Source organism: Nilaparvata lugens, chromosome X, assembly GCF_014356525.2.
Source record: "Nilaparvata lugens isolate BPH chromosome X, ASM1435652v1, whole genome shotgun sequence".
In the NCBI taxonomy this organism is placed as follows: Eukaryota; Metazoa; Arthropoda; class Insecta; order Hemiptera; family Delphacidae; genus Nilaparvata; species Nilaparvata lugens.
Window position 1 is genome coordinate 16,007,897 of NC_052518.1, and position 27,609 is coordinate 16,035,505.

At 32.9% G+C, this 27,609-nt stretch overlaps 1 protein-coding gene across 4 annotated transcripts in view; it reads right to left on the minus strand.

The window, feature by feature from the left end:
* LOC111047698 (phosphatidylinositol 3-kinase regulatory subunit alpha) overlaps positions 1-27,609 on the minus strand; it is a 149,201-nt gene that overhangs the window by 27,282 nt on the left and 94,310 nt on the right. For 3 of the 4 annotated variants that reach the window (XM_022333511.2, XM_039442506.1, XM_022333509.2), the window contains exon 7: positions 120-254. In XM_022333511.2, the coding sequence (XP_022189203.2) occupies positions 120-254 (135 nt within the window). Of the gene's footprint in view, positions 1-119; positions 255-18,140; positions 18,308-27,609 lie in introns of those variants that run through there. The other variant, XM_022333512.2, reaches the window with a different exon arrangement.

Here is a 27,609-nt window from a genome sequence, read left to right on the forward strand (position 1 = left end):
CACTTTGAGGCACAGAAAACGCCATCACATTATTCTCTCGCAGAGAGAACTGATTTTTTTGGAATAATTCATGAAATTTTGAATTTTCAAACTAGAATTTGATATTTAGATTGACTCACCATCAGTTTGTCACGGTCCAAATTCAGAAGATCTGATCCTTTGATGTCTTTGGATTTGAATACATCCGCGTAGCGGTATAGGTTGAGAGCGGCCATCCACTCAACCACATTGGCAGATGTCCACTCTGTTATCGGCTAGAAAAAACACAAAAATTCAATTTATTTTAAAATGTTCACATTGATTAAAATTTTAATATTGAAGTCAACATTAAATACAGTCAAAATAACATTACATCGTAAAAAAGCATCCAGATTGAGTTGGGGGTTGTATTAGAGAGAGGTGAACTTTATACCGATATATAAGTGTTATAATATTATATTCATTCATTTGTATCTGTTAATTACATAACAATTTTATATTTGAAAAATTTGCGATAACGACGATTATTATATTTTTTAAATAATGTAATGATGAATACGGATTAAGCGTTGTTAAGCATGTAAAGTCCATCACCAGATTCAATAAATAGATTTAACGAAAAACGTCCCATGATTAAGATTTTTGGAAAAACAACAGCTTACGTCTCATAATATTGCTTTTAGAACTCCTCAAACGATCCAAGTGTCGAGAGCCTGAAAAGATTCTATCGTAGGTTGATTGCATTTACGGGGAAATAAAAACCTAGAATATATAGACTATCCTATATACTATCCTTGAATAAAAACTACAAAAAAGATCACTTGCCGAAACGTTTAGTGTTGAACTTCCATGAAGATTTAAAATGGTTGACTCACAAATTACTATCATGAACTATAATGGACGGAGTTCGTGCTAATAGCCGATATTCAATTACTCAAGTTGAACTTCCGTTTCAGACCTTCCTCAACACATAGTAAAATCAACTTTACGCAAGTTTTAATTGATTTCCTAGTTCAATGCACCGCAGACCGTACCGTATCAAGAATAGATTGTCGTAAATTTAGTTTGAAGTGACTAAATGTAGGTTCGGTTAAATTTATCGATTACAAAACTGATAGCTACAAATAGGAAATTGAACTGTATAAAATTGCAAATAAATACCAGTATTATTAACGAATTTCAAGATAAATGAACATTTAAAGTTCATGAATAGGCATCTAGTTATAACAATGAGGGTCACTACCTTGATAATTGAGAAGATTATTCATATTTTAATGAAATAGCGTCTTTTAAAGTTTTTAATGAACAATTCATAAAGAACGAACACGAAAGATGCAACTTCTTTGCAAAGGAATTTGAAGGATAAAATTCAGATTACAAAACTATTGTAGTTAATCCAGAACCACAATAATTCCAGAAGGGATTATTCAGAGAAGGGGAATCCACAAGAAGCAGAAAGGAGTTGGGCTATTGAGACTGGAACTATTGAGACTTCAATATTAGAATCAATCATAAATGGAGATTTTGAATGCACTATTAATAGTTTGTGGAAGGTGGATATTGAAAAACCTATAGCTTATTGTTGGGCAAATTATTACTGGGTAATAGAATAACACAAGGCTTAAAACAATAATTGTTGTCGAAGAAAGGTTTCTATAATCAGTTACTCCCTATTTTAAATGACGACAGAAGTGATAACCGATAAGAACGGTAACAATGAGTAATGAGTTAGAGTGAATCGAAGTAAGAGTGAAACAAACCACCAATAATAATTAATCACTTATCATAAATGCCGTTGTGTTGAAACAAAGATAAAATTCGTATAAAAAGCACATAAAATGCGTTGATAACTGGTGCTCAACCCAAAGTTACTGAATTGTTAAAATATCGACGTTTTAAGATAAAGTTGAGTTGATCTGAGTTCCAACTTGATATGTTAAAAAACCAAGATCTCCAGGCCCCCCCCCCCCCCGATAACCTAGCAGTTTTTGAAACCCTGAACTGATCTTAACATCTGACTACGGTATCGTTTCTTGGTCCGTAACAATGAATTCATAAAGTCAACCTATCAATTCTTATTTCCCGTAACAAAGAAAACAAAGCTTCAACACTATTCCTAAAAAAATCCGAAGTTTAATAACAATTATCAAAATGTTTATACCCCAGTAGCTGTTGAATTGCAAATATTATAAATGACGAGAAGATTGTCGTAAATAGTTTGATTGATTGATTGATTGATTGATTGAGTACTTTATTTATGTAGATTACAATATATACTGGCTTATACACTTATATACAATAGCTTACAATACAGCAAAATTATAGATGAATTTACATAATATAGACTAAGAAAATAATTATTGAACTGTATATGATATGAAAAAGTAATTTGTAATATAATAACTATAGATAATTATATTGTTATGAATCTACATAAATTGGCGGAGCTTTGGACATATCAATATCCATTCTTCGGAAAGAATATTAAAAATATCCTCCCCACTAACTCTCTACCAAAAGTTAGAGAGATTATTTGTTTATTATCAAAATGATAGTCATCATTATGAACCTATTCAGCTGGAACTACCAACTTCTATAATTTCATGAAGACTTCATACTTATTTCAATTACATAAGATTTCCAAAGAAGTATACAAAAACTGATCGAAAAAAAGTCAAGAAGGTGCAAATAAATGTCATGATGATAGAGACCGCACAAAAAATTAGCTGTATTGTCAGAAATACATTTTAGGGTAATTGGTCCAATAATTTACTATTTTTTTGGTAAAGTTCAGAAAACTCTTATATTTATTTAAAAAACAATAGCAATATTTCAATTTGAAAAACATTATATTTTGGAAGTATCCTGTTTGGAAAGTATAGACTATTAAATTGAAAATACAAAAAGTATTTGACTGTACAGTTTCAAACAAATAAATTGAAGTTTACAATATAACGAACTATATTAATAGTAAAAAACTGTTAGTGAAGAAGAACCGTTCAGTGAAGAGTTTACTGAGGTCAACGTAAATTGGAAACAACAATGCACTAAGAAGGACTTCAAAGATGGGTTGAAATTTCGCGCCTTTATTGGAGATTAAAAAAAGAGAAAGAGAGAAAAAAATAGAGAACAATAACTATAAGAATAAAGGAGATGAAAAAGATGGATTCAAAAAGTTTGAGGGCGAAAGAGAGAGAGAGAAAATTATGGCCCTATTAATTGTAGAAACGCAATTAGGCCCCGGTTGTGAAGGACATGAGGCATGAGCTAGAACCAAAGGGCTGCTATGCCCAATCGATAAGGTTTTGGCAAACGGTCGCTAGGTGGCAGCACCAATTCTGCTCCCGGGTTTGCTCAAACCTGCTCACACTCCTCACATTCTCTCGCACATGTCTCTCCGCGTTCACTTACTCACTCACACACATTTTATCACTCAATCACTCTCTCTCTCTCACTCACTCACTCTCTGCCGCCACAATCTAAAATCCACTTCTACATCAACTTTCATATTCTTAATTTTCGAATTCAAGTGGGAAGAAAGTACTGTAACTTCCTGATAATTGATAATGCATAATGAAAATACAAATTTGTAATTATCGAAGAAAATGCATTACTACACAATTAAGTAAATTCAAGTCTGTATATAAATTCAAAGTAAAGAAGTAGTTGAATTGAAAAAATAGTGAATTTCATGATTTGAAAGTGTAAAAAACACTGAAGCTATTTATTTTTAAATTGTTCAACTCACTGGAAAGCCAGAATTTTCAAAAGTCTCAGATATTTCAATTTTTTTTTTATATTTTGGATTGAATGGCTCGTAGAATAGAACATCTGTAGTAATGGAAGAATCTCGATTATTCTAGAGTATTAGAATTTAATATTTTTTACATCATAACTTCAAACAAAATTCAAATATTTAGCAATGAGCATTATATTTTTAGTTGATTTTATAGACCTACTATCCTTAGTATTTACTCACTGAGAGATTCAAATAAATATTTTTTCTACTGGCTTTCCGAGAATTTAATTTTTATGAATACTATTAATTCAAAATCCAATATTGCATTTTTTCTGAGAGATTGGAAGATCACAATAATGCTAAATTGAGAAATATGGAACAATGCTGAAAACTGTGATTCATTGCTTTGATTCGATAATGTTTGTTGAAAAAATAGGGCAAAAACCTAGAACAATCATCGACAAATCTTCAGTTTGTGTCACTTGACACTTAAGCATAATGATGTCATTGAATCGAATGAAATTTAACATTTTTCGAACGTTCCCACGAGAAGTCGAATCTTAGCAATGATCAAATTGGAACGTTGAAACAAAGCTTCAAGAAAAGGCGGACAGTGAGAAGTTAATGGTGTAACATTTTAAAAGAAGTGAGCGTATGGAAGGAAACTAATATCATAAGTGTTAACTTAACAAGTGGATGAAGTCCATTAAGTTGAATATAGATTGAATTATAGGTAGTTGAAATGTATGTTGGTATAAGTAGCACACTTACATGATGTAATCATCATGCAGAAAAGGTTTCTCAGAGTAAATAGTTCAATGACCTAGTCAAACGCGACCTCAGAATCTATTTAGGAGGGAGGGACAGTCCCCAAAAAGCCTCACAGCTATAATTTCTTGTGTGCATGGTACAACGCAAGGAGGGGGAACATAATCACCTTCATGTCTTTGACTACACTACACCCTAGTAACTGATCTGAATGCGATTGGAGTTTGATATTGCAATCATGCTGACTGATTTTTCATAATCAGTATCATAATTTATATAGTTTATAATATATTACTATAGTAAAAACACTTCAATTCACATGAGCTACTTTTTTAATTAATAAAAACAATATAAAAAGCTTGGAGCACCCTTTATTTTAAAAAAATAGTTCAACTTTAAAATATTTCAACAACTAGTTTCGGTGATCACACCATCGTCAGGTTATAAAATAAAATAAATTTCAAATAAATATTTACTAATAGTTTTACTAACTTTTTATTAATTACTATAGTAATTAATAGTAATTAATATAATAATTATTAATAATAATAGTAATTAATATAGTTACTATAGTAGTACATTAGAGATAAGAATGTTGTTGGTCGATTTGAGTAGGTAAAAGTAATGAAGAAAATACCTCAACACAAAAAAGTAATAGACTGCTCTTGTGATTGAGTAGGGCGCAACTACCGGAAGGTTAGATTATCTTGCATGACAAGGACTGATTACCGAAAAATCTCGGATGAACTGTAAGACTACACTTTAATAATTTGATGAGAAATGGAGAGATGATACCTTCAAAGAACTTCTATCACCGAATAATTTTTGATGATTTTATTACCATCTAATCAATTGAATATAATAGAACACATACAGTGATAAATAATAAATCTTACACTGAAATATTATGGAAAAATCTCGGATTATGATAATAATATTTCAATTTGAGAACTTTTATGGCAAATACAGGGTTGATGAACTTCTTTATAATCACCAAATATGTACAAAATAACCTAAATACCACCTAATAATTGAAATAATGTAACTGATTACGGGAACATTTTGAATAGACGTTGACTACTTGATTTTTTAAGAATGTAATAAATGTTGAGTTGATCGAGTTGAATGTTAATTGAGGTTATTGCTAACAAACTCTAATGATTGACCTTCTAATCAATGGTACTGTGTTGAACTGTTATCAGTAGCAATCAAGTTTGATTGATTGGCATGCACCCGAAATGAAACAACATGAAAATGAGTCATACATTGTACAGTTCAACAGTTGACTACTCAATTGCTTTCTGTGGAGTTTATGTAAACAGCAGTTTTCGGATCTAGGCTGACTGGGCTAGTCAATGGTATTCTAATGTAATGGTCTTTTAATGTAAACACAGTTTCAAGCACGGAAGTATAGGCAATTAATGAACAGTACTTGAGTCACTATGTTGGCAACGTTGTTTCAAGTGTGAATCAAGAACAGAAATGTTTATGCTATGCCATCCAGATCGCAACGTTCTTTTAGTGAATGAGTGAAAAGAACTAGGTTTACCATTATCAACACTTTGTTTTCAATAAATTCGACATTTCCCACGATAACCATCGTTGCCTTGATCATTCATTTTATTTACACAAGAACACTTGGGCTAAAAACACGGATGTTTCTACTATTATTATATGTTCTAAAAGCTTGAGAATCCTCAACATAGTGAAACCAAATGTGTAAAACCATTTGACACTGACCAAAATTAACAGTACATCAATCTTAGATAACTCCCCTACTGCCCTATCATATATCTCTCCAGTATCATTACATCGGAAATGAATTTACCGATCAAATAATTTACTAATGGTGACATTGATGTGTTTAATTATAATGCAATTGGGTAAGCACTATCAATACTACACTAAAAGCAGGGATAATTTTGAAACGTAGGAATTGTACTACAAATAAATGGACAGTACAACGATTGAAGATGTTCCTGCTTAAACCAGTGGAGTTTTAAGAATTTTTATTCAAATTGCCGATTGCTGATTTTCGGTTGATGAGGGTGATGCTCACATAAGCTCAAGGCTTGGATAGGATGATGAAGAAAACCAACGATTATATGAGAACTTGGTTTCGAATCAACGACCAGGAAGCGTTTTTGATACTTATGAATAAAATTCAAAGATTTTACAAACTTGATTCTCTGTAATTCAATTGCATGTAATATTAATTGTAAAACCATCAACAGCTGTATTAGTTCTGATTAATACTGTATTTAGGCAGATGTGTTAAGCAATAAAGTGTTGCTTCGATAGTCTTGTCACCTTTATAAACTATAACTATGCAATGAGTTTCATTTAATACGTAATTGATAGATGATAGGTATTATAGGCCCATCCCCCAACTGGTCTAGTTCAGATCTACAAATAAACTCTCGATAGATGAATAAATCTCTAAAATGAATGACGGACAGGCTCCCAACGTTTGAAAATACCTGAAGCAAAATATTGGTATGGATACATTTTCCAGTTGCAAAATTAACATTGAATATTCCTGATTGAATTTCATGAACATCCCAGATTTAAAACTCATTTAACGCAAAAACGTATACAGTAAAGTCTCGCTAGTCCGGACTCGACAGGAAAGGAACCCCTGAAGGATCATGAAATTCATAACATTTCAGGTTTCAAGAGGGGAAAATTATTGGAATTAGCACTTTGGTAATCCAACAGAAAGCGGTAAATAAAAGCATACAACGTATTTCTCAACCTATTTAGCAAGAAGTGATTGTGGCTGAGCTGGTTCAAGAATAAATATTAAAACACCTCTGTTTCATCAATAAATTTGAGACACTGGAATGATGAGTGAAGATGGTCACACTTTGAATTTTATAAAAAACAATCTTATACGGCAAAGTTTAATGGAATCATTTCCAATCATATTTGCAGTAGCAGAAGTCTACGGGGTGAATTACAGCATTTAATTTTGATTTTCATTTAATAATAGTTATTAATTCATTAGCATTTGAATAATTTCAATATCTCAGTAATTTCCATCTCTAGACTGGAATCGTTTCCATTGGCTTAACAATTGGGTTTAAATATTTTCAAACCACCAAAGGATTTTTAGTATCCCAGTTCAAATAGAACTCAGTTTCTGTAACAACCCATTCATTTCGTAACATGCGCCGCCGCATAATCTTCTCGACAAACTGTTCCTAAACTCGAAAAGAAGCTAATAAAAGACGAACCGCGACAGGCTGCATAAGAAATAAGTTGTAATGGAAACGGGGTTAGAGTACTAAAAACCACGATTCTAGAATGAGTTCAAAAATGAAGAGAAATATACAGAGTGAGGTAGTGCGAAGTGGAGTGAGAAAGTGAACGTTAAAATGACAGAGATATGCAATTTGAAATGTCCCTAAATGAGAGAGCAAGAAAGAGGAAAGATGGAAAGAATATTTATTGAAATTTTTACAGCAAGAGCGAAAACGACAAGATGACAGAAGACGTATCTGAGCGAGAGAGAAGCAGAAAGAGTGAGTGGTATAGAGAGGGAGAGACAGAGAAAGAGAGTGGAATAAATTGTTTAAAAATGAAAGAAATATTAATATTTTTGAACAGCAAGAGAGAAAACCTTACATGAGAGAAGATATTCGACTTTATATTTATTTTCTACACCGAGAGAGAGAGATATCCTGTTTTGAAAAGTGAGAGATATGTTAGAGAGAGATGAAGCGAGAAAAAGAAACTAGAAAAAAAGAGAGAGAAACTTGAGGAGAGCTATTCGTGAGTATGAGAGGTAGACTGTGAGAGTGATCAAGAGGAGAACAGAAAGGGAGAAACAGAGAAATAGCAAGATAACGTTGAATGAGAAAGAGCCAGTCCAAAAACGATAGAAAAATGGAAGAGAAATCAAAAGTGAGTAGGCGACGTCGCGGTTGCTGAAATTCGGCGTTTTTTCAACAACTCGCTCAAACACATGGTTAGAAACGAACCAACGAACAAACGCCGTCTGATAAAACGCGGCTCTAGAGGAGCGAGTTCAACTTCAACTCAGCATGCAAGAAGTAGGTGGAAAAGAGGAGGCGCAAATAAATGAAGATGAAGAGAGAAAAAAGAGCAAGTGAAGCAGCAACCGGCAACACATGAGGTGAGAGAGAGAAAGGGTGGGGGCATCCATGTGTCTATGTGCCTTGGCGCGGCGCGGCGGGCTCTATAGGTCAAATGTACCGCAATGTTGCCAGTTCAGTCCGCGGCCCAAGGACACTACGCTCTGCTGCTAGGCCTTTATTACAATAGTAACCATCATCATCATCACCGAAATCAATTAGAGCCTCACTTTTAAATCTCCAATTTACAACGTGCTCAGTATCCACCACAAAAGAGTTACTTAAAAAATTAGTCAACTGTCTATTAATTTGTCACATAGGTGATAATAAGGCAGCATTTCGATTCCTCATCTCTGGGGAACTGCGAATGAGTTGAGGAAGTACTCCAAAATGAACCGCAGTTATTCGTTAACTTGATTTATTCAATGAACTCAAAAAACAAGTCTATTACAACTATCCAAAGCAAAAATGAAAGCTCGCTTTCAAAATTCAACTAAAGGGTCTTCTAGTCGAAAATTGCAAAATCATAACATTGTTATATTCTGAAGAAACCTATCGCCTCTCAAATTTTTCAGTAATACTCCCAAATCAAGTAAAGCATTTGCAATTACCGTACAGTATTAATTTCTAATTTTTAGAGTGAATACGTATTTAATTTCTCCAAGGATTAATTCTCCAGGACAAGGATTAATGCATTATGATATGACATTACCAAGAAAAAAAAAACAAACACCAAAAAGTACTGTCTTCAGTGTTCAAGTGGAAAGTGGGATCAAATCAAAATTTACTTCTCAAGTACTATACAACATTATTATTATTTTCTATCGTGGACTGGTATGAGTGAAATATTTCAGACCAAACGATCAGTTCAGTTAGTTGACGCAGAATGTGCTGGACTCGCAGAATGTAAATCATGAATAACAACATAATATGTTTATTATCTATAATATGATAAAGAGAGGAGCTGGCTTATACATGTAGGGGATAGGAAATACACTAATGACCATGACGCATCATCACCTCTCAATTGATCAACTCGAAATTTCGCATATATGTTCTTAATTAACCGAGGATGGTTATAGGCCTATTTTCAGTTCTTCAAGATCTCAGTATGTCAAGTTTTCAATTGGTCATACTTCCAGTTTGTTATACTTTGCTTGAGAGTGGTCATATATCGGTTTTCTATTGTAAATTATTACAGTTGTTAATACTTTCAATATCAGAAAGGAACTATAAAACTAAACTCAATTTACTTGTGCTCCAAACAGACCCTTGCGGAGCACGGGTCACCTGATAGTACGGAATATGAAATATTATTAGATCACATCAGAGCTACATCATACAATTTTTAAATCAAAATAGCATGTTGCATAGCGAATTCACTAATTGCAATTACATCCACAGAATAAAACTGTAATTGAAAAATAATAACCTCAACGAATTATTCTATGATAAAATAAAGAAACATGAGTAGGTTTTATGAAGTGAATCGCCAGCAGAAATTGATCGAGATCAAGCATTGCAATAATATTAAATCGAACCAATGCATTAGTACGTGGATCAGCAGCATTATTTCCAAGGAATTCCCGCTCAAGAATAATATTTACTGCGTAGTACTTGATTATTAATAAGAATCTTGACCAATGCTGAGTAGACTGAGCTATCTTCATTGCAATAATTATTTCTATTATAGCAATAATAGTTGGCTCAGCAACACTAGTCTACGTGATACACTACATATGGTGTCATGGTGTAGGTTATTACTGCCATACTTTCAAGTGCACAACGGCTTCAATTTCAACAAGTTGCAGCTGCTCACTATTCTGACAGCACAATATTAATTGGTTTTGAGATTCATCTTCATTTTTATTGCAGCTCTATACTAACGAATCTGCTGCATTTCTAACTGTAGAACATTTATGACAACGATATAAATTTTAATTTAGTAGATTTGGAGCAGTTCAACGGTCCGCAGAATAGTGTGTGTGTAGCAGAAAGATAACAGGTGAACCGCGATACCTTCAAAATGAAGATATAAATAGTGGAGGTCAGTTTATTTAGTTTCAAATTCATAATACTACGGCAAAAGCCGTATGCGTAATGCATACATACGTAATAATACATCACTACATAGTAGAAATAGTTTTCGTTATCAAGTGCTCAATCAATAACCCACAATACCTACTACCATACTCATCGAAACTATTATTGATAATAAAAAAATTGAAAGTAGAAAAATACAAGGTAAAGATGAATGGGGAATAGAGAAGCAAGCGAAGAATGAAATAGTCTACTATTATATTATTACTTTTTCTCTCAAACAAAATTTCTCAGATGTTCAGATTGTAAAATCATTCAAACTCGTCCCATTCATTTCCACCCACTCATTTTCTCTTCTACTTTTTTCAGCAATACTTTTGCCTTTCAGGACACAAATTTCTGAGATCGACAATGCCTTATCATTTTCTTTGGAGTATTGACTTTTCAATTCCTTCACATTCAACGGTTAAAATATTCAGTTGTAGGATCCAACTTGATTTTCTAGGGCTACTCATGAAATGGTAGTAGTTGATTTGTTTGAAAATAAAGGTGATATAAATACAGTGTATTTGGTCTCTGATAGGGATTTTGATGATGATTTTTATGTATTACAAGATTTCCATATCTTTTGCTAGAACTCTTAAATAGCTTACACAGGAGGCTAAGCATGTATCAAATTAATATTCCTATAATGTTTATCAAGTTTCACTGTTCACTGTAATATGAAAAGATCAGCTCGATACCTGAGCTTTGATTAGATTAGATACCTATAAAAAAATATAAACTCAGTCATATTTGTATTTACTCAGCTAAACTCTCCTCTAATATAACCTCATTTCATTTCAACCTTTATCGCTCGATAAGGTTGAGCTTGTGAGGAAATCATGGTCTAATCTGGCGAGAAGTATACGAAATCCAATATAGAAACGCTGACATGGTACTAAATGAAAATACAAGTGAAATAAACAACATTCCCACATAATATCAAGTTCTATGATAGACCCTCGACATAATCATGATTCAACATAACAGGCAGTGAGAATATTGATAAGTATAATATGAGTAGAACATTCATTGTCTATGTCAATGAAGAGAGGGAAAACATTTTTTTTTCGAGAATGGGAATTGAACCAAGGAAATCAATTGTACAATGATTATTTCTTCATGAAATCACTACAAAATTGAATGACATCCCAAACGATTATTAACATACATAGCTTTTCTGTACAATAATAATTGAACGAGCGTTAGCGAGCCCTGACTTTTGACTCGAGGCGAAATCGTTGCCTGTCTGTGTGTATGTTCTGCAATACCTTTGAAGGATTTGATCAATCAGCTTCAAATTTTGAGCACACATTGTTCAACCTTTTTACAGATCAAGTTCGTTAAACAGCAAACTTTAGCGACACCTTCGTCCTTTCTCAGACAAAAAAAGGATAGGCCCCCAATATAATTACTATGCATAAGGTACGAGAGGAAAAATCATTGAAAAGTATTATGGAATATTGTGAATCGATTTCAATAGAACAACTGATAGAATATCAGCGGCATCTCAGATAATGATTATGCCAGATTTCCTCAGACAAGAAAATAATAACTTTTCATGAAAAACCTGATAAAAGGCGGCAATTTTCATCTTTTTGAGAACTTAACGTCCATTGGTTATCAACGTACTATTGACCAATCGAAGGGACCCATACTATATACATTCTACTGCTTCTTGAAGCCTTCAGTTTACTACTAGAGATTGATAATGGTGTAAGATCCGAAACTAGAATCTCAAATTGTTTTAATAAAATAGTGGCTTCGACAATATCAAGATGTTTTCATCTAATAAAATTATCTCTGAGTAATTAATGGAAACTGAAAATGTTTGGTCAAGATAACAGACTTCAAAACACTACTGTCAAAAATGAAGTTCTAACTAAACTAAATGAAGCTGAAAAACTAAAACAAAAGTAGTTACATGAAGTTCAATCGGTAATCTAAGATTATCTACAAAGTGAAGATTAAAGAACTGAAGAAGTGACACCACAATTATTATGAGGATCTCCGAACTGTAGATTAAGCAACCGAAAAACTGACACTACAGTAGTGTGCATTTCAATAGATAATCTAAGGATAACTTCAAACTGAAGATTGATGAACTAAGGTTACTGTTATTTATTTATTTGATACAGCAAACAATTCAATAGTCGGAAAAGAAAAAACAGGCTATTGCCTAAAACGCATCCTATTTCCTAATTTTTTTGTAATGTGAAGTTCATAGGATAATCTAAGGATATCTTCAAACGGAAGATTAAAGAACTAACACTAGTTATGTAGAGAGTTCAATTTCTGATATTAGGAAATTTTTGCATAAACTTCAAACTGAAGAGTAAAGAACACAGGAACTGATTTTTTATGAACTGAGTCATCAAGTAAAACACGGTACTAGAATTGCAGACTAGATTCACGACACTACAGTTATGTGGAGTTGAATGCAACAATGCAGCTGCATATCCGTAACAAGGGCCTGGCCACTTCCTTCATGAGACGACCGACGGACCGACCTTTTTGAACTTAGCACGAGATATCGGTCAGGGGTGGGGAAGGGTAAGTAGGAGGAGGCGGAGGAGGAGGAGGAATGGTTGTTAGAATTTGGAAACTGCGCAGCGCAGTTGAGGAGGAGTTGTGAGGAGGTGAGGAGACTGGATGAACAAACCGGTAGGCAAGGTTTTCTAGGTCGGTTTCACAGTGAAATTCTTCTGATTTAGAGGAAACACTGGAACAGTATATATGCAACTCAGATCACACATCGTATAGTATAGTCTATGAATCGTCGAGTAATAGTACAGAAGTATAATAATAGTCTAACCAATGTAACATCTATCAATTTACTAAGAGAAAATGTTATTAATCCATGAAATTTCTAAATTATATATTATGTATTGATTATTTATTTATTGATGCATGCATTCATGTTTAGTGAATCCGATGTAATTTGCATCAAATAACAAAGAGAAAGAAAATGTTATTATTCTTCAAGACCTGCTTCTCAATGAATCTCAGCTCTGCAGGTCATAAAGAGAATAAAGTGGATTTTTTGACAATTTCTGAAGTCTCTTCAGTAAAGAGATTACTCAGTGGATGTTATGGGAGTTTTCATAGATTGGCAGAATCAAAATGTTTGAACAATCCAATAAGAACCAATGGTAATCAATTTCTATTCAGAAGAGCAGACATGATGCCAGGAGCATCGAAACTCAAGTTTTGTGAAAATGAAACTATTCTAGTTGAAAAGTTTGTTTCCATTTCATTATGGAACAACTTCTATCATTTCTTAATTTTTAAGAATGAGAAATGTAAATTCATTTTTCAAGTCTCTTATATTGAGTATTATGTGGGAGTACGTTCAAGGGAATCTGGAATTCAGAATGAATACGTTATAACGAGGTAAGCGTCACATTGAGGTTCTCTAGCAACAGAGTTGGAGTAGGCAAGATCAAACATTATTTTTATTTACTGATTTTCAGTGAATAAATAAATCATCAGTCCGAATCGAAAAACTATTTAATAATCTTGGGTCTGTATTGTAAAGTGAAACAATCTGAGATGTTAGAGATGATATTATTTTAGCCAACTATTTTGCAACCCTTTTTTTCAACTTGTTTTGTAACCGTTTTCAAACTGAATTCATTTACTTATAATAAGGGATAGAAAAGTGAGTACTGGTACCGGGCTGAATTTAAGACCTCTGAATGATAATTCTAAACAATAATTAATTATACATCCATCGACTGTTGTAAGCACGCAAGAGCTCGCAGCGTAATTTTAACGAAAAAAAAAAACACGAAACTCTTGAAACCTCAACACAGGGTGGGGCTTGTGTAGTTTTCGTGTGGAAGATTAAGAAAATTTTGGGCATTAAATAGGAGGAAAATTAGGGCTCTAGCACTGAAAGCTCCAAGTAGCTACAAATGCAATCCTCATTTCAGGAATAACCGTAACAGTCATAATAATTGCTTTTCAATGCTAGATTATTGAGAGCGAATTTGAAGTCTCCCTATTTCTAATCTATACAAATGTAGTTATTCCATTGATAAGTAGTGAATAGATGTTCAGTACTCCTGAGAATTAGCTACTAAAATGGTTGCTGGAAAATTATATTGTAATTTTATATTTAACTTATACAATATTATATTGTCAACTATTCATAATACAATTTCTAGCAAAATTATTAAGCTTCGAAATTTATTTCCTGAAGTTCTGAAATTATTCGACTGTTACTGAAGAATAACTGGTAGTTCAGTACTTCCCAAAATAGAAATCATGAAATTTGGGTACGGTACCTCAATTTTTTTGGAAACAATTGACTACTCCAAGGAAAGAAATATTATTAAATGATGTAAAAAAATAACCGACTTTCTGGTACCTCAATTTTTTTGGAAACAATTGACTACTCCAAGGAAAGAAATATTATTAAATGATGTAAAAAAATAACCGACTTTCTATTATAAGTACTAGCAAAATTTAACTACAAAATTTAAATTCTGAATGTTATAACTAAAAATTACTAATAGGTAATGGTGTTGAACTGCTGAAAAAAGCAGCTATTCATATCATAAGTGCTAACAAAATAATTGAGCTCCAAAATTAATTTCCTAAAAATAATGAATGTTACTGAAGAATAACTAAACTATTCATGTTATCAGTACCAACTAGCTATAGCCGAAGTCGCAAGTCTCTGCTCTGCTGACTGGATGGACCGGTTCGACTCCTTCGACCTTGGCTATTTCTCCCCCTCCTACCCCCCAACCATCCACTTGCCAATCAACCATCCCCACCCCACCGCTCCAAGCCTTCATTTACAATCTCAACGTCACTAACATACAGCCATAGACACAACCTGCAACGTTTCCGTGTAAAATTATCGGCTAGGAGCATGCGACAGATCGGAAGTAAAGTGATTAATTACCCAAGCAATAAATGAAAACAGGGGAATAATGTGTCGATTCATGTGTTTGAGGAAGGAATCTCCCTCCACCATCATCATGATGTGTAAACTAGCTAGTGAAGAGATGATTATTAAATCAGTGTAGAATATAATGATAGTCTGGAACACATGGTGTGCTGAACCATAAAGCATTTTTAAAAATATTGATAGTTGTTCAACAACAAATTAGTGATTACTCTCCAATTGTATAGTTGATATTATGGTAGATCCCAAATTTTCATCAAATAGGATTGTTTGGTAGATACTGAACCCTATTGATTATAATGATTAAAATCCATAACGAATACCTAATCCTTTATATACACCAAGAGAAAAATATTAATTTAGTTACCTTCAGCACTAATACTATTTAGATCAATTATTGACAAAATTATGAATTGGATATTTGTTAATGGGATGAATAGCCGAAATCGGTCTATACATAAGGTATCAACTACCAATTATATAAAGTGATTCAAGTATATAATAGTGAGTCGATTATTTAATGAAACTATCTAGTACCTCTACAGAAGTAAATGGAAAGTTGACTACAGTATTTCATCGTTACAAGATTGAAAGTTGAACTGCGTCTAATTTTTAATCAACTGATAATTTTGTAGATAAATCAGCAATTAGGGCGGACTGAGAAATTGATAAAGATTAGTGAAGGAACCATCAAAATTAAAACTGAATTCACCTTCTACAAGACGGATTATTAATTTCAGGTGGTGACTGGATGATTGGCAGAAGCCTGAATCTTATTGCTACATTATAATATCAGGAACAAAATGCTGATGGAAAAATATATCTCTGTGATCCTACTTGAATGTGGAGAAGTTTGAATGGAAAACGACTGAAAGGAATAAAATGAGGGACTAAAATGGAAAGGGGAATAAATCACTTGAGAATCGTTCTTAAATAGATGATGATGATAATTATTTCATTGAAACTGAATTGAGTAGAGAACGGCATAGAATCGGCTGTGTTCAGAATGAGAAATCAAGAAACAGGTTCCATGAAAAATCGAAGACGCAGTGCATAAGAGGGAAAACTATGGTCATCATTGATTTTTCAATTAAATCACGATCCACTGTTTTTGAAAAGATGGTTTATGATTTCCCAAGAAAATCAAGGAACGGTAAATAGTTTAAATATAAAAATCGTGTTTGGCTTCTTATTCGAAAGCATACAAACGATCAAGGAAAGGTTGAAGAAAAATTACATATGTAGTATTTTATAATATGGACTTGTTACCCATTCCACAAACAAGTTATCCCAGAGTGCTTTATTATTGAATGACTAGTTATTATTGTTATTAGATAGAATACTACGATGTTGAGTTTTCTTACTACCAGAGAGTGTAGAATGTATACATTATATATACTCTCTTATTACAACAGATTTGTATTTAAATATTCTATTCATAGATCACATTCATATCCAATATATACTAAATGGCGTATGTGTTTCATGTTCTAAAAACATAATTCAACCTTGTCTATAGTAAACTGGAAAGATGAAAAGAATAAATATTACTTCTTCAATTGCCTGAATGTTGAACGCTATTCATATGCCGTGCTTATCGAGGTGAGATTAAATTGCTTAGCGAACTAGTTTCATTGTTTCAAAATTATGGCACATTTCCAAAAATGTTTACGTCTACACAGATAAACTTTTCCTATAATGAACAACACTGTAACATTGAATTGTTCTTGTGCAGTTTCTAATCAGGTCGAATCACATATGGTTCCTAAGTCCAATGAAATGTATTCATCAGTTTCCCGGTGTTCCACAGAGTTATGTTGGTGCGTTTCAAAAGACTTGACCGCTGCAGGTCAGTAGAAAATCGCAATTTTATAACTGATCACGTGAAAAAGATACATAGAATTTCTTCAATGGTTATTGTACGTATGATACTCTAAAATCGAGTACTTCTTAACATAAAAAATAGGATTCGGCCTGTTAGAAGTTTACAAGACTCATTTAGACTTAGTATGCATAATTGTAATCAAATACCGGAGCACATCACTGTAATTTTAGTGAATACCAAATAAACAGAAGAAAATGAACTAATCCAAGAAGAGTATAATAATAATAATGGTTAGTATGATAGCATTAACAATATCAATTCAAGTAGAGAAGCATCAAGAAACAAATAGGGACAGACAGATAGGTCAAATTAATAAGATGAAAATGAAGTTAAAATCAACTAATACTCTATTTGATTAATAAAAAAAGATCATCACAAATGAATTTGAATTAGGTTTCTTTTTATAAATTCAGTAAGAATGTTACGTTCGTGATCAAGTCCAATTCGATTTACGAAATTAGTATAAGTAAAATAATGCGCATATAATAATCAATTAATATAGAATCAAAATATAGCTGATTCGAATTCAATACAAGTTTGTAATAAGAGGGAAGGAATTGTTTATATTCCTAACAATAAAATCGATGCTGAAAGTGTAGCATGTGTGCTGTATTATTGATGGGTTTTGAACAGACAAAAAGCAATACTGAAACAATGACCAATTACTGTTACCTTGAAAAGTACGTAGGCCAGTTCCAGCTGTAGCTGTTGTAGCGAAAAACTAATAGGAGGCGACATTTTTGATTAGCATGAAAAAGAATAAATTTTGAGTTGAGACTGAATGAGTCGACACAAGCGTCTCGGAGAAGCACTATGACCGGACTGAACGACTGACTGGCGAAATAGAGAGGGCAAAACGAAAAGTTATTCAGATAACGCAGGCTATCAACACGAAATTACTACGATTGTTACAGAAAAAGTGTACTATCTAATCTGCGGCTATCATTAAAATTTCACAAGTCAATTAGAATGAAACCAGGATTCATCTCCAATTAGCTAGTAGCGACTATGGCACAAGCTAACGACAATTTATCTTTCTTCAGACGGTCGAATTATTTCTAGTTTCATTCTTGATTCAAATCGTACAAAACCATATTTTTCACAGTAGATTTGCATCCGTATACAGAAAGAAATTACTGCCATTTCACAATGAATAACTATATCGCTTCAAATACTGACCTATAGTCTATTCATCGAAAGAGAGACAAAAGATAAAGTTTGCGCTTCTGTAGGTCTAGTTTAACACACATACCGTTCCTTACGATGATTTATAAAAAAATATGAGATTAGTTCTTTCATTTCAATTCAAGGTATTTGTTCAAAAGGTTCTTCGGAAATAAAATCTGAATTAGGATTCCCTTCCTTCTGAATGAATATGTTTCAAACTAGACTCAGTAAGGCTTAAATGAAGGAAGCTTGCTCGTACACGCTTGAAAGCGAAGAGAACTCGGTGGTTTGCGGCCTGTTTCCTATAATCGCTAATGCACTCTCAAGTTGAGTGGAGTGAAAACTCAAGTTTCAAAGCTACTTTTCTAAAACTGAATTTAATTTTTGAAGTGATGCCGCTTCTAAAAGCCAGAATGGGGAACATTAAACAAATTATAATCCCTAACTTGTAACAACCCTCGCCAACCCTTGCCTTGAGAGCGGTGGGCTCCATCTCGAAAATAATACTCGTTCAAGGTTTGTTTAGGCCACACTGAATAAGCCAAAGTACCTGCTCACCAGTCTGCTATTAACAATGACGAATAAAGATAGAGTGTTTGCAACAACATTCAGATTTTGCATTAACGTTTTAAATAATATTCTCGGTATGTGTCACTGTCGTTTAATTAGGCACAGTATTTAAAAATGGTCAAGTTTTCAGTGCAGTACGAAAAGTGAATGGAATTATTTATTTTCCCAAACAGGTAATATACCTTTGGGCGTTATTGTTTCTGGAGGATAATATAATTATTTTGTAAATTTTTCATGTTATGTAAACTTATGGGACAATAAAGAAGTTTCAAAATCAAATTCAATCAACTTGATTACCTACTAATGTCGATTTGTCAGTCACAACTCATAATTCATGGGGATGGATTAATTTTACAGTACAGTACAAGTATATAAAATTTATCGAGTTTTAGGAATTTATCTTCTAAATTTTTCCAACACAATAAAGTATGTGGATTGACTAATCAATAACAAATGATTATTTCTAAGAAAAATATTGAACTTCTATTAAAAAATCAAAAGAAAAGTTGTGCATCGAACATCTATCATCTATCTGCTACTACTGGTTATAACTGAATCACTTGTTTTTCATCGAAATTATTAATCGACGATATCTTATAAATTCCTCATAGGAAATTGAAACTAAAAATACTTTAGAGTAGTTATTTATCTGTACATTACAATTAAAATCTCTTTGCTAAATCTCAGCACAGGAATGAGAAAATGAGAGTAAAATTAGTTTGGGGGCATGTAAAAGAAATACAGTATAATATATCATTTCGATCAAGGTGGTTCTTATGATTGAATGAAGTACATTAAACATGATGGAAGGCTTTTAAAGAATACATTGAATGCAGTAGAGAAACGTGAACTAAAGCTAATCTAAAAATGGAGAGTTGTTATAATATACTGTAATTTGGTTACTAGGCATCTAGTACAGATTGTGTCTGTACTGCATGGCGTATGATGATGGCATCTAGTACATCTGTACTTTCTGTAGAGATATGATAGTGGTATGCTAATGAAATGCTGTATATAATTTTTGAATTAATATAACCTTATTAAGATAGAAATATGATGTACCTGTTGAAACTTCTTGACCGATGCGTCCATAAAACGTCATTAGTTCACGGTATTGCAATTCAATTTCTACGATAATTTTACGCCATCTTAGAAGGACCTTGTCCAAGTCATCAATAGTCAATAAGAATGAAAACAGCAAAACAGAAAACTAGAGAGTCCAACGTTTCAGCCAAGTAACTACTGAGCTAAGAAAACCAGCTAGCAGACGCTATAAATGTCACGGAGTACGACAATAATGTTGCGCCTATATTCACTTCTTAAAATCATCACACATGAGCAGCCAAGCCAAAGTACTCCAAGAGTATTTCCGCATCATAACCAGAGCTTGCTCATCGACAATACTGCAAATGGTCATGACAATCACTATTTAAAACTATACAAGCTACTACGTGAATCTAAAATAGGTACTGTTTTTATAGTCCAGTCAATATAGACATAAAAAAGGGGGTGTGCTTGCAATTTATATAGTTCTGATTTTTTAATATATTATTTGGGTACATAAGCAAAGTCCAGAACCAATTTCTTCATGCAAAATTTCCTTGTGCTAGATACAGAGTGGCCCAAAACCTCGTATTTTCGACTCATTTTCCAGTTTTCAGCTATTTCGTAATCAAGCCAAATCTCGTAATCGGACAGAAAAGTTTGCTCACGCCTTCTTTCTAGAATATAAAATTCTGAATAAAATGAGATCATTCGGAACTCTCCATCTCCAATGATTACTGAGTTATGATTTTTCAAAAATGAGTGAAATTTGAAGAAAAATCAATTTTGATTAATTTTAGTTTTAAATCAACAATATTTTCCGATTGTTACCATTTAGATGTATAATTCAGAATCCCTCTGGGCGTATTTTTGTGCTCCACAATCTGAGATCAGGTAGAGCGCTCTATCTCATATAGATTTCCAGGTACACCTGACAACAATGCTCCTTGTATTGTGAAAAACACCTAATTTTCAGCTTCAACCATCATCACCAACTACATAGTCTTCACATTGATAATTCGCACAATGAGATAAGTTCATAAGATTATGTTCTATAAGAATCATCCGATAAATGCACTTCATTTCAGTATTTCCTAGGGGAGAGGCGCGCTTATGGACACCTCAAGGATCAAAATTTCAAACACTTATAACTTGTGACACAATTTTCAGATTCCATCGTGCTACACTTCATTCTTCTCGGCTCGTCAAGGCGGTCCAAAATCATTCATCATAAGTCAAATACGGTCGAAAAGTGGAAAATTTATTATTGCGTGTACTCAAGACCATATTCCAATACAGCACAAAAAAATGACCAATTTCTATATTCAAAGCTATGTATCTCCGTAACCCCTTATTATAAGAATTATTACTTGATCTTGAAATGTACAATATAATTTCCTCTTTCACCTGCTGTAAACGATTCATGGAAAAATATTTCCGTAGTGAGATTTGATTGTTGAAAAAAATCCGGAAATTGTAGATATTTTTATCATATTAACGGTTTTGGCAGTACTATGATAGGGAAAAGTGATTCAAGATGGATTTTAGACAACTGAGCTCTTAGAGGATGAATTTATCTACAAATTGGAATCAATCGAGAGTTTCTATGATGTTTTGTCTAAGAGTTTCATACTCGTTTTAGAAACTCTTGATCAACAGTGAAATCACGAAAAAAATGAAAACTGAAATCGCCATTCTTAAAATCTTCTGTAACTTTCGAATGGTATTATTTATTGGAGTGGGTAGAGGGGGACAATTCCCACATCCTCACTAGATTTGGAAATTTTTTCAGAAGTATTTCAAAAGACATGCAGCTTTGAATATAGAAATTGGGCTCAAGTACACTCAACAATAAATCTTCCACTTTTCGACCGAATATGACTTATGATGCATGATTTTGGACCGCCTTGACGAGCCCAAGAATGAAGTGTAGTACGATGAAATCTGAACATTGTGTCAAAAGTTATAAGTGTTTGAAATTTTGATCCTTGAGGTGTCCTTAAGCGCGCCTCACCATTAGGAAGAAATACTGAAATGAAGTGCATCTAACGGGTGATTCTCATAGAACATAATATCATGAACTTATGTCATTGTGCGAAATATCAATGTGAGGACAATGTAGTTGGTGATGATGGTTGAAGCTGAAAATTAGGTGTTTTTCACAATACAAGGAGCATTGTTGTCAGGTGTACCTGGAAATCTATATGAGATAGAGGGCTCTACCTGATCTCAGATTGTAGAGCACAATCGCCCAGAGGGATTTTGAATCATACATCTAAATGGTAACAATCGGAAGATATTGTTGATTTAAAACTAAAATTAATCAAAATTGATTTTTTCTTCAAATTTCACTCATTTTTGAAAAATCATAACTCAGTACTCATTGGAGATACAGAGTTCCGAACGATCTCATTTTATTCATAAATTTATCATCTAAAAAAAGGCAAGAGCAAATTTTTCTGAAGTGGTAAAATCGTTTGTGTATACATCGTAGTTCGGAATGGTTCTATAATTCATAATATTTTTATAACTTGACACCGTATTTATAACTTGACACCGTTAGTTTTAATTTAGGTGTTTTTTTCCTATAGCCATCTCTGTAATAAAGCACTCCTTTTGTTTATTATTTATTTTTATTTCCTTTTTATTTTTTTCAATATTGATATATCGATTAAATGGTTTATTAATTTTGTAAGTTAAGATTTCTAAGATTGATACTCGTTGCAGCACACAAACCTCTCGTTTTGCTGGCAACGCCGATAAGCTAATTTTGAGAATAATTATTATTTATTTCATGTTAATGTTTAAATTAAGTTTTAATGGTGTTTTTGTTTTGAAAAAATTGTATTGTATTATGGCAAATAAAGAATTTTAATTTGAATAAGTTGAACATTTCCCATTAAAAAGGACTTATCTTATTTATTACTATGATTCTAAAAAAAACATAGAATCATAATAGTGGAACTGTGAAACAGTCACGGTTCTTTCTTAAAAATATACTATATTCATATTCATGTTCTAGAGATCTAGAGAGCATTTTCGCGAATGGATATAGGTCTATATGGAGCGAATCATCTATTTCCCTATACATACACACAAAACCGGAACACTATGAAGCCTAATGAAATCCTGATAATTGACGCAGAAAAGTCTCTTAAAAAATATAAAAAATTATATTTTACGGTCTGCCTTTTGCAATAACATGAAAAACTCAGATCAGAAAATGAAATGGAAATATTAAAACCCCCAAAAAATAGAACTATGAATCTCACATTCACACCAGTAATCCTTTATATTTCACTCGCTTTTTACGATCTTTTCCCTCAGATTTCAGGTATCATGGAAAATATTAATCTGATTGTCAGCTCTGATTCCTCCTGCTGTTACTTGTATTGTAACACGCGCCACGTATGAGTGAGCCTTTTTACATGCATGTCGATAGAGAATGAACAATCAACAGCCCAATTTCCAATTCGGTTCAATAGTCATGAAAACTCAAATCGGATTTTGTTATAATATTTTGCAATAAGCCTACAGCTCTTTTTAAGGCTGGAATATGTTCGATTATTTTACGCTAGAAGTGTCCCTCAAAGTTCAAATGTTAAAAGGTCATTCTTATGCAATGAAAGGCTTTTCCAAAACTGATGGATGGAAGTCACTTGGACCATAATATTGGGTCGTAAAAAAAATGTGGTTTCCATCAAATCAAAGTTAGAGTTTCTATTTGTGTAGGTATTGAGAAAGCATAATATAGAAAGCTTACGCTAGCACTCCTGTAATGCTTATTCTACGAAATTATGTATTTTCAAAAAAAGCACATTGATTGGGTGAAGAGTAAAATCAGTGGGGAAGTGGGAAGGCATCTCTTGGCGTTTTGACAGAACAGCTTGGGCCAAAGTGCTACATAAAGTATTAAAAGGCTTTATTAAAAATTTAAACAAAGCATGCGGTGCTTTGCGCTATACGGATAGAGCTTAGTATATTATATCAAAACAACTTAGCGCACGCAGTGGATCTATATGCTCATGTGGATGAAAATTTTACGTGATAAGGTTGATTTTCCATTAGCCTTTATTCTTCTATTGAAATCATTTGTCCTAAATAATATTCTACCAATCAATTGAACAATTAAACAGTCGAAACATAAAGAAGACTGGTTTTCCGGTACAGCTTTCTTATTTGATTCATTAATGCATTAATTTCCTTCTATTTTTCCTCCCTCTCAGATTTTAGTTCATAGTTCAGGAACGTGCATGTATCAAGTCAAGCAAACATTGCAAGTACTGTGTGAAAGCTAAAAGAGTCTAATTGATGCACAGTCCAATGATAAAGACCAATTTAATAAAATATTTTCAGATTAAATCACAGAATAAACCAATAATGGGCAGCAGTAATAATAGCGCAGCAGTGGAAATATGTGCAAAGTTGGTGATTCATTTCATTGCGATTGCTCCGATAACGAACGGCAGACAAATTATCAATCTCAATCACTTTTCGTATAATTGGAATTAATTTCTGTTATGATAACAAACATCGGGAGTAATCAATTCCATTACAAGCCAATTTCAATTTCCTCTCAAAAGGACAACATGCAAGGAAAATCGCAAAGTTTACATTGCAATTGAGTTTAATTTCCTTGCAACGGCTTCTAAAATCAACATCAATCGTTTGATTTACGCCAATTTTGCAATTTCCCCAGCAAACACCTTAAATACACATTAATATTGGTCCTTCACTGTATTACAGGAAAAATCGCTGCCGATGTGAATAGGAGAGAAACATGTTTGTGTGTGTGTGTGACTTGACGCTCGTCTATCGCAAATCACACTTTGCTTCTCTGCTGTTATTATTAAACATCAAACATCAAGTGAAGTTTACACGGTAAAATTACTTAGAAATAAAATTGAAACTTATGATATACAATGAATAGTTCTATAAAAGATTTCACCTTATTGAGCTTCACCTATTCATTCACCCGTGAATTCTATTTAAAAAAATGTTCTTCTCTTCCACAATTGGCTGAAGGGGATATTAAACAAAAGTTTAAAGGAGTCCAGGTGAAGGATAAAAATATTTATTACTCTAGCACAGAGAATCAACGAGAATGTTATTTAAGGTTAAGAGAGATGTGATGGAGCGCGAATATCAAGTCTTCAAGAGTATTTTAACTATCTCTGGTTCACTTCAAATGGTTTTATTAGTACTGTAAATGAATAACGATTAGCATATCGATGGAAAAATTGTGAATTGAAAAAAAAGTAATTATAATATATGAGAAGATGTAAAGTTTATGAAACTAAATTTTCTTCAAGCAGAAGGAGAAGGTAAGTAGATAGAATAGAATAAGATACTTGAAAAAATAATGATTAAAAAATGAAATTAAGATGAATGAATTTCTCGAGACAAGCTTGGTCTAAAAATATAATGATCCAAGCCTGTCAACAAGAGAGGTGGTGAATGAAGAATAAAGAAAGGGATAAAATAATTGCGGGAAAATGGATAAGTTCAAGTTGGATTTTATACAAAGGAACATCGGAACAGATTAGATCGTTGGTAAAGGCAAAATTAAAGAAAATTAAGCTGATAGTAGGATGAATTTATCGATGGAAAATATAAGAATATGAAAAGTTGTAAAAATTGTTTCGTATGAATAATGATTACGAAAGAGAGTTAGGGAATGAAAATCACGGTAGATTAGCAATTTTCTATAGATTGGAACTATTTAGAAAAAGTTAATAAGTAAAAAAACGTTGAATTTAGTTCAAAGGTGTTTACAATAATTCAAGAATTCATCTATTGAATTGAATCCCTATTCAATTGATTGACAAATAGCTAATCCCAAAGATTGTATCCAGTAATATTTCAATATACAGTACTGTATTTAGAACACGATTTCGTTATTTTCTGTACACGTGGAACTCGATCACATCTGTTAATTAAACCACTATTCAAGTCGGGAGCAGTAATTAGCCAAATTACCTAGGGTAAGAGACGAGTCGGGTTACCATCCTGAGATCAATTAGCGGAAAATCTAGAACCTCAACTTAATTGGGGTGAATGGTACCTGATACTCCATTTAGTGCAAGTGGAGGGTATTTGATACTTCAAACAATGGCTCTACCAAGAACTCTGGCTTAATTTAACCATTTATCCCTTGTAATCTTATCCAGAACGCACTCTCTATTCCCAAGTATATCACATAAAGTAACCCTATATTTCCCGAAAACATTTCCATCCATAGCAAAACCAAAGGCCATTATTTAATTATGCTTATTTTAAAAATAGTCAACATCACTTACAATACCAATAAATAATCAACGTTCAAATAGAAAGTATGATCAAGTACAAAAAAGATCATCAGTGAAGCAATAAATTGATCTACAACATGCATATCTATGGTTAAATGACGATTATGAATAAAGAACACATGAACATGCGTACCAACATCCAAAGCAGTAAGCAAGCAAAACGGAAAAACCAGCTCAAAATATTCATTGATCATTTTCAAGCTATGAAAATCCTTTTTATTACTAAAATATCAGTGATCTACTCGTTTATAATCTTCAGTTGTGTAAGGTATTTATTTTCTCTTGTTAAATACCCAAGAAGAATTGAAATTGGAAAATGCAATCATAATCAATAGCATTTCAATTAATAGTAAATGCAGCTGTACCAAAGATAGCGTCTCTCATGGATGATTATGATCATAGTAAGTTCAGTTTTGTCATAGTTCTAAGAGATTGAACGCAACTTATTTCCTCAAGAGGATTATTGAATTGAAATTGAAAACGTACATGAACACTAGATGACAATCAAGTTCAGTTTCTATGTTATAAATCGTAGAACCAGAATTCCCCCAATCAAACACAGTATTGTGATTGAGATCGATTTCCCTATATCAATGGATATCATATCAAAATGGGAAATCGTGGACTAGGAAATCTTCTTTCAATTGAAAATGAGAATGAAGGCAACTAGGAAGTTTCATGTTTATCCAAAATTTGATTTCCAATTTCTTCAATCAACCCCAGTATTATGATTGAAATAGATTTTACTATATCAATTGATTCGAATAGGAATCCTATTTATAAGAAAATACATCATAAGGTTTTCAATAATATCGGGAGACATAGTGAATATTTTCTTCAGAAAAATGATACATGAGAAAATAACTAGAAAATGCTGCCTCTCGGTAAAGTGTTTTTGATCTTGTTTACGATATGAATCAGACGACATGTGGAGTTGCATGAATGGTTACACAGATTTGCAGTCATGGAAACGAGTCGCTAAGCAACCAATAATTCAATAAGGAGCATTGGAAAAGCAACAGGGAAACTCGTGGTGAAAAGAAAATAAGCAA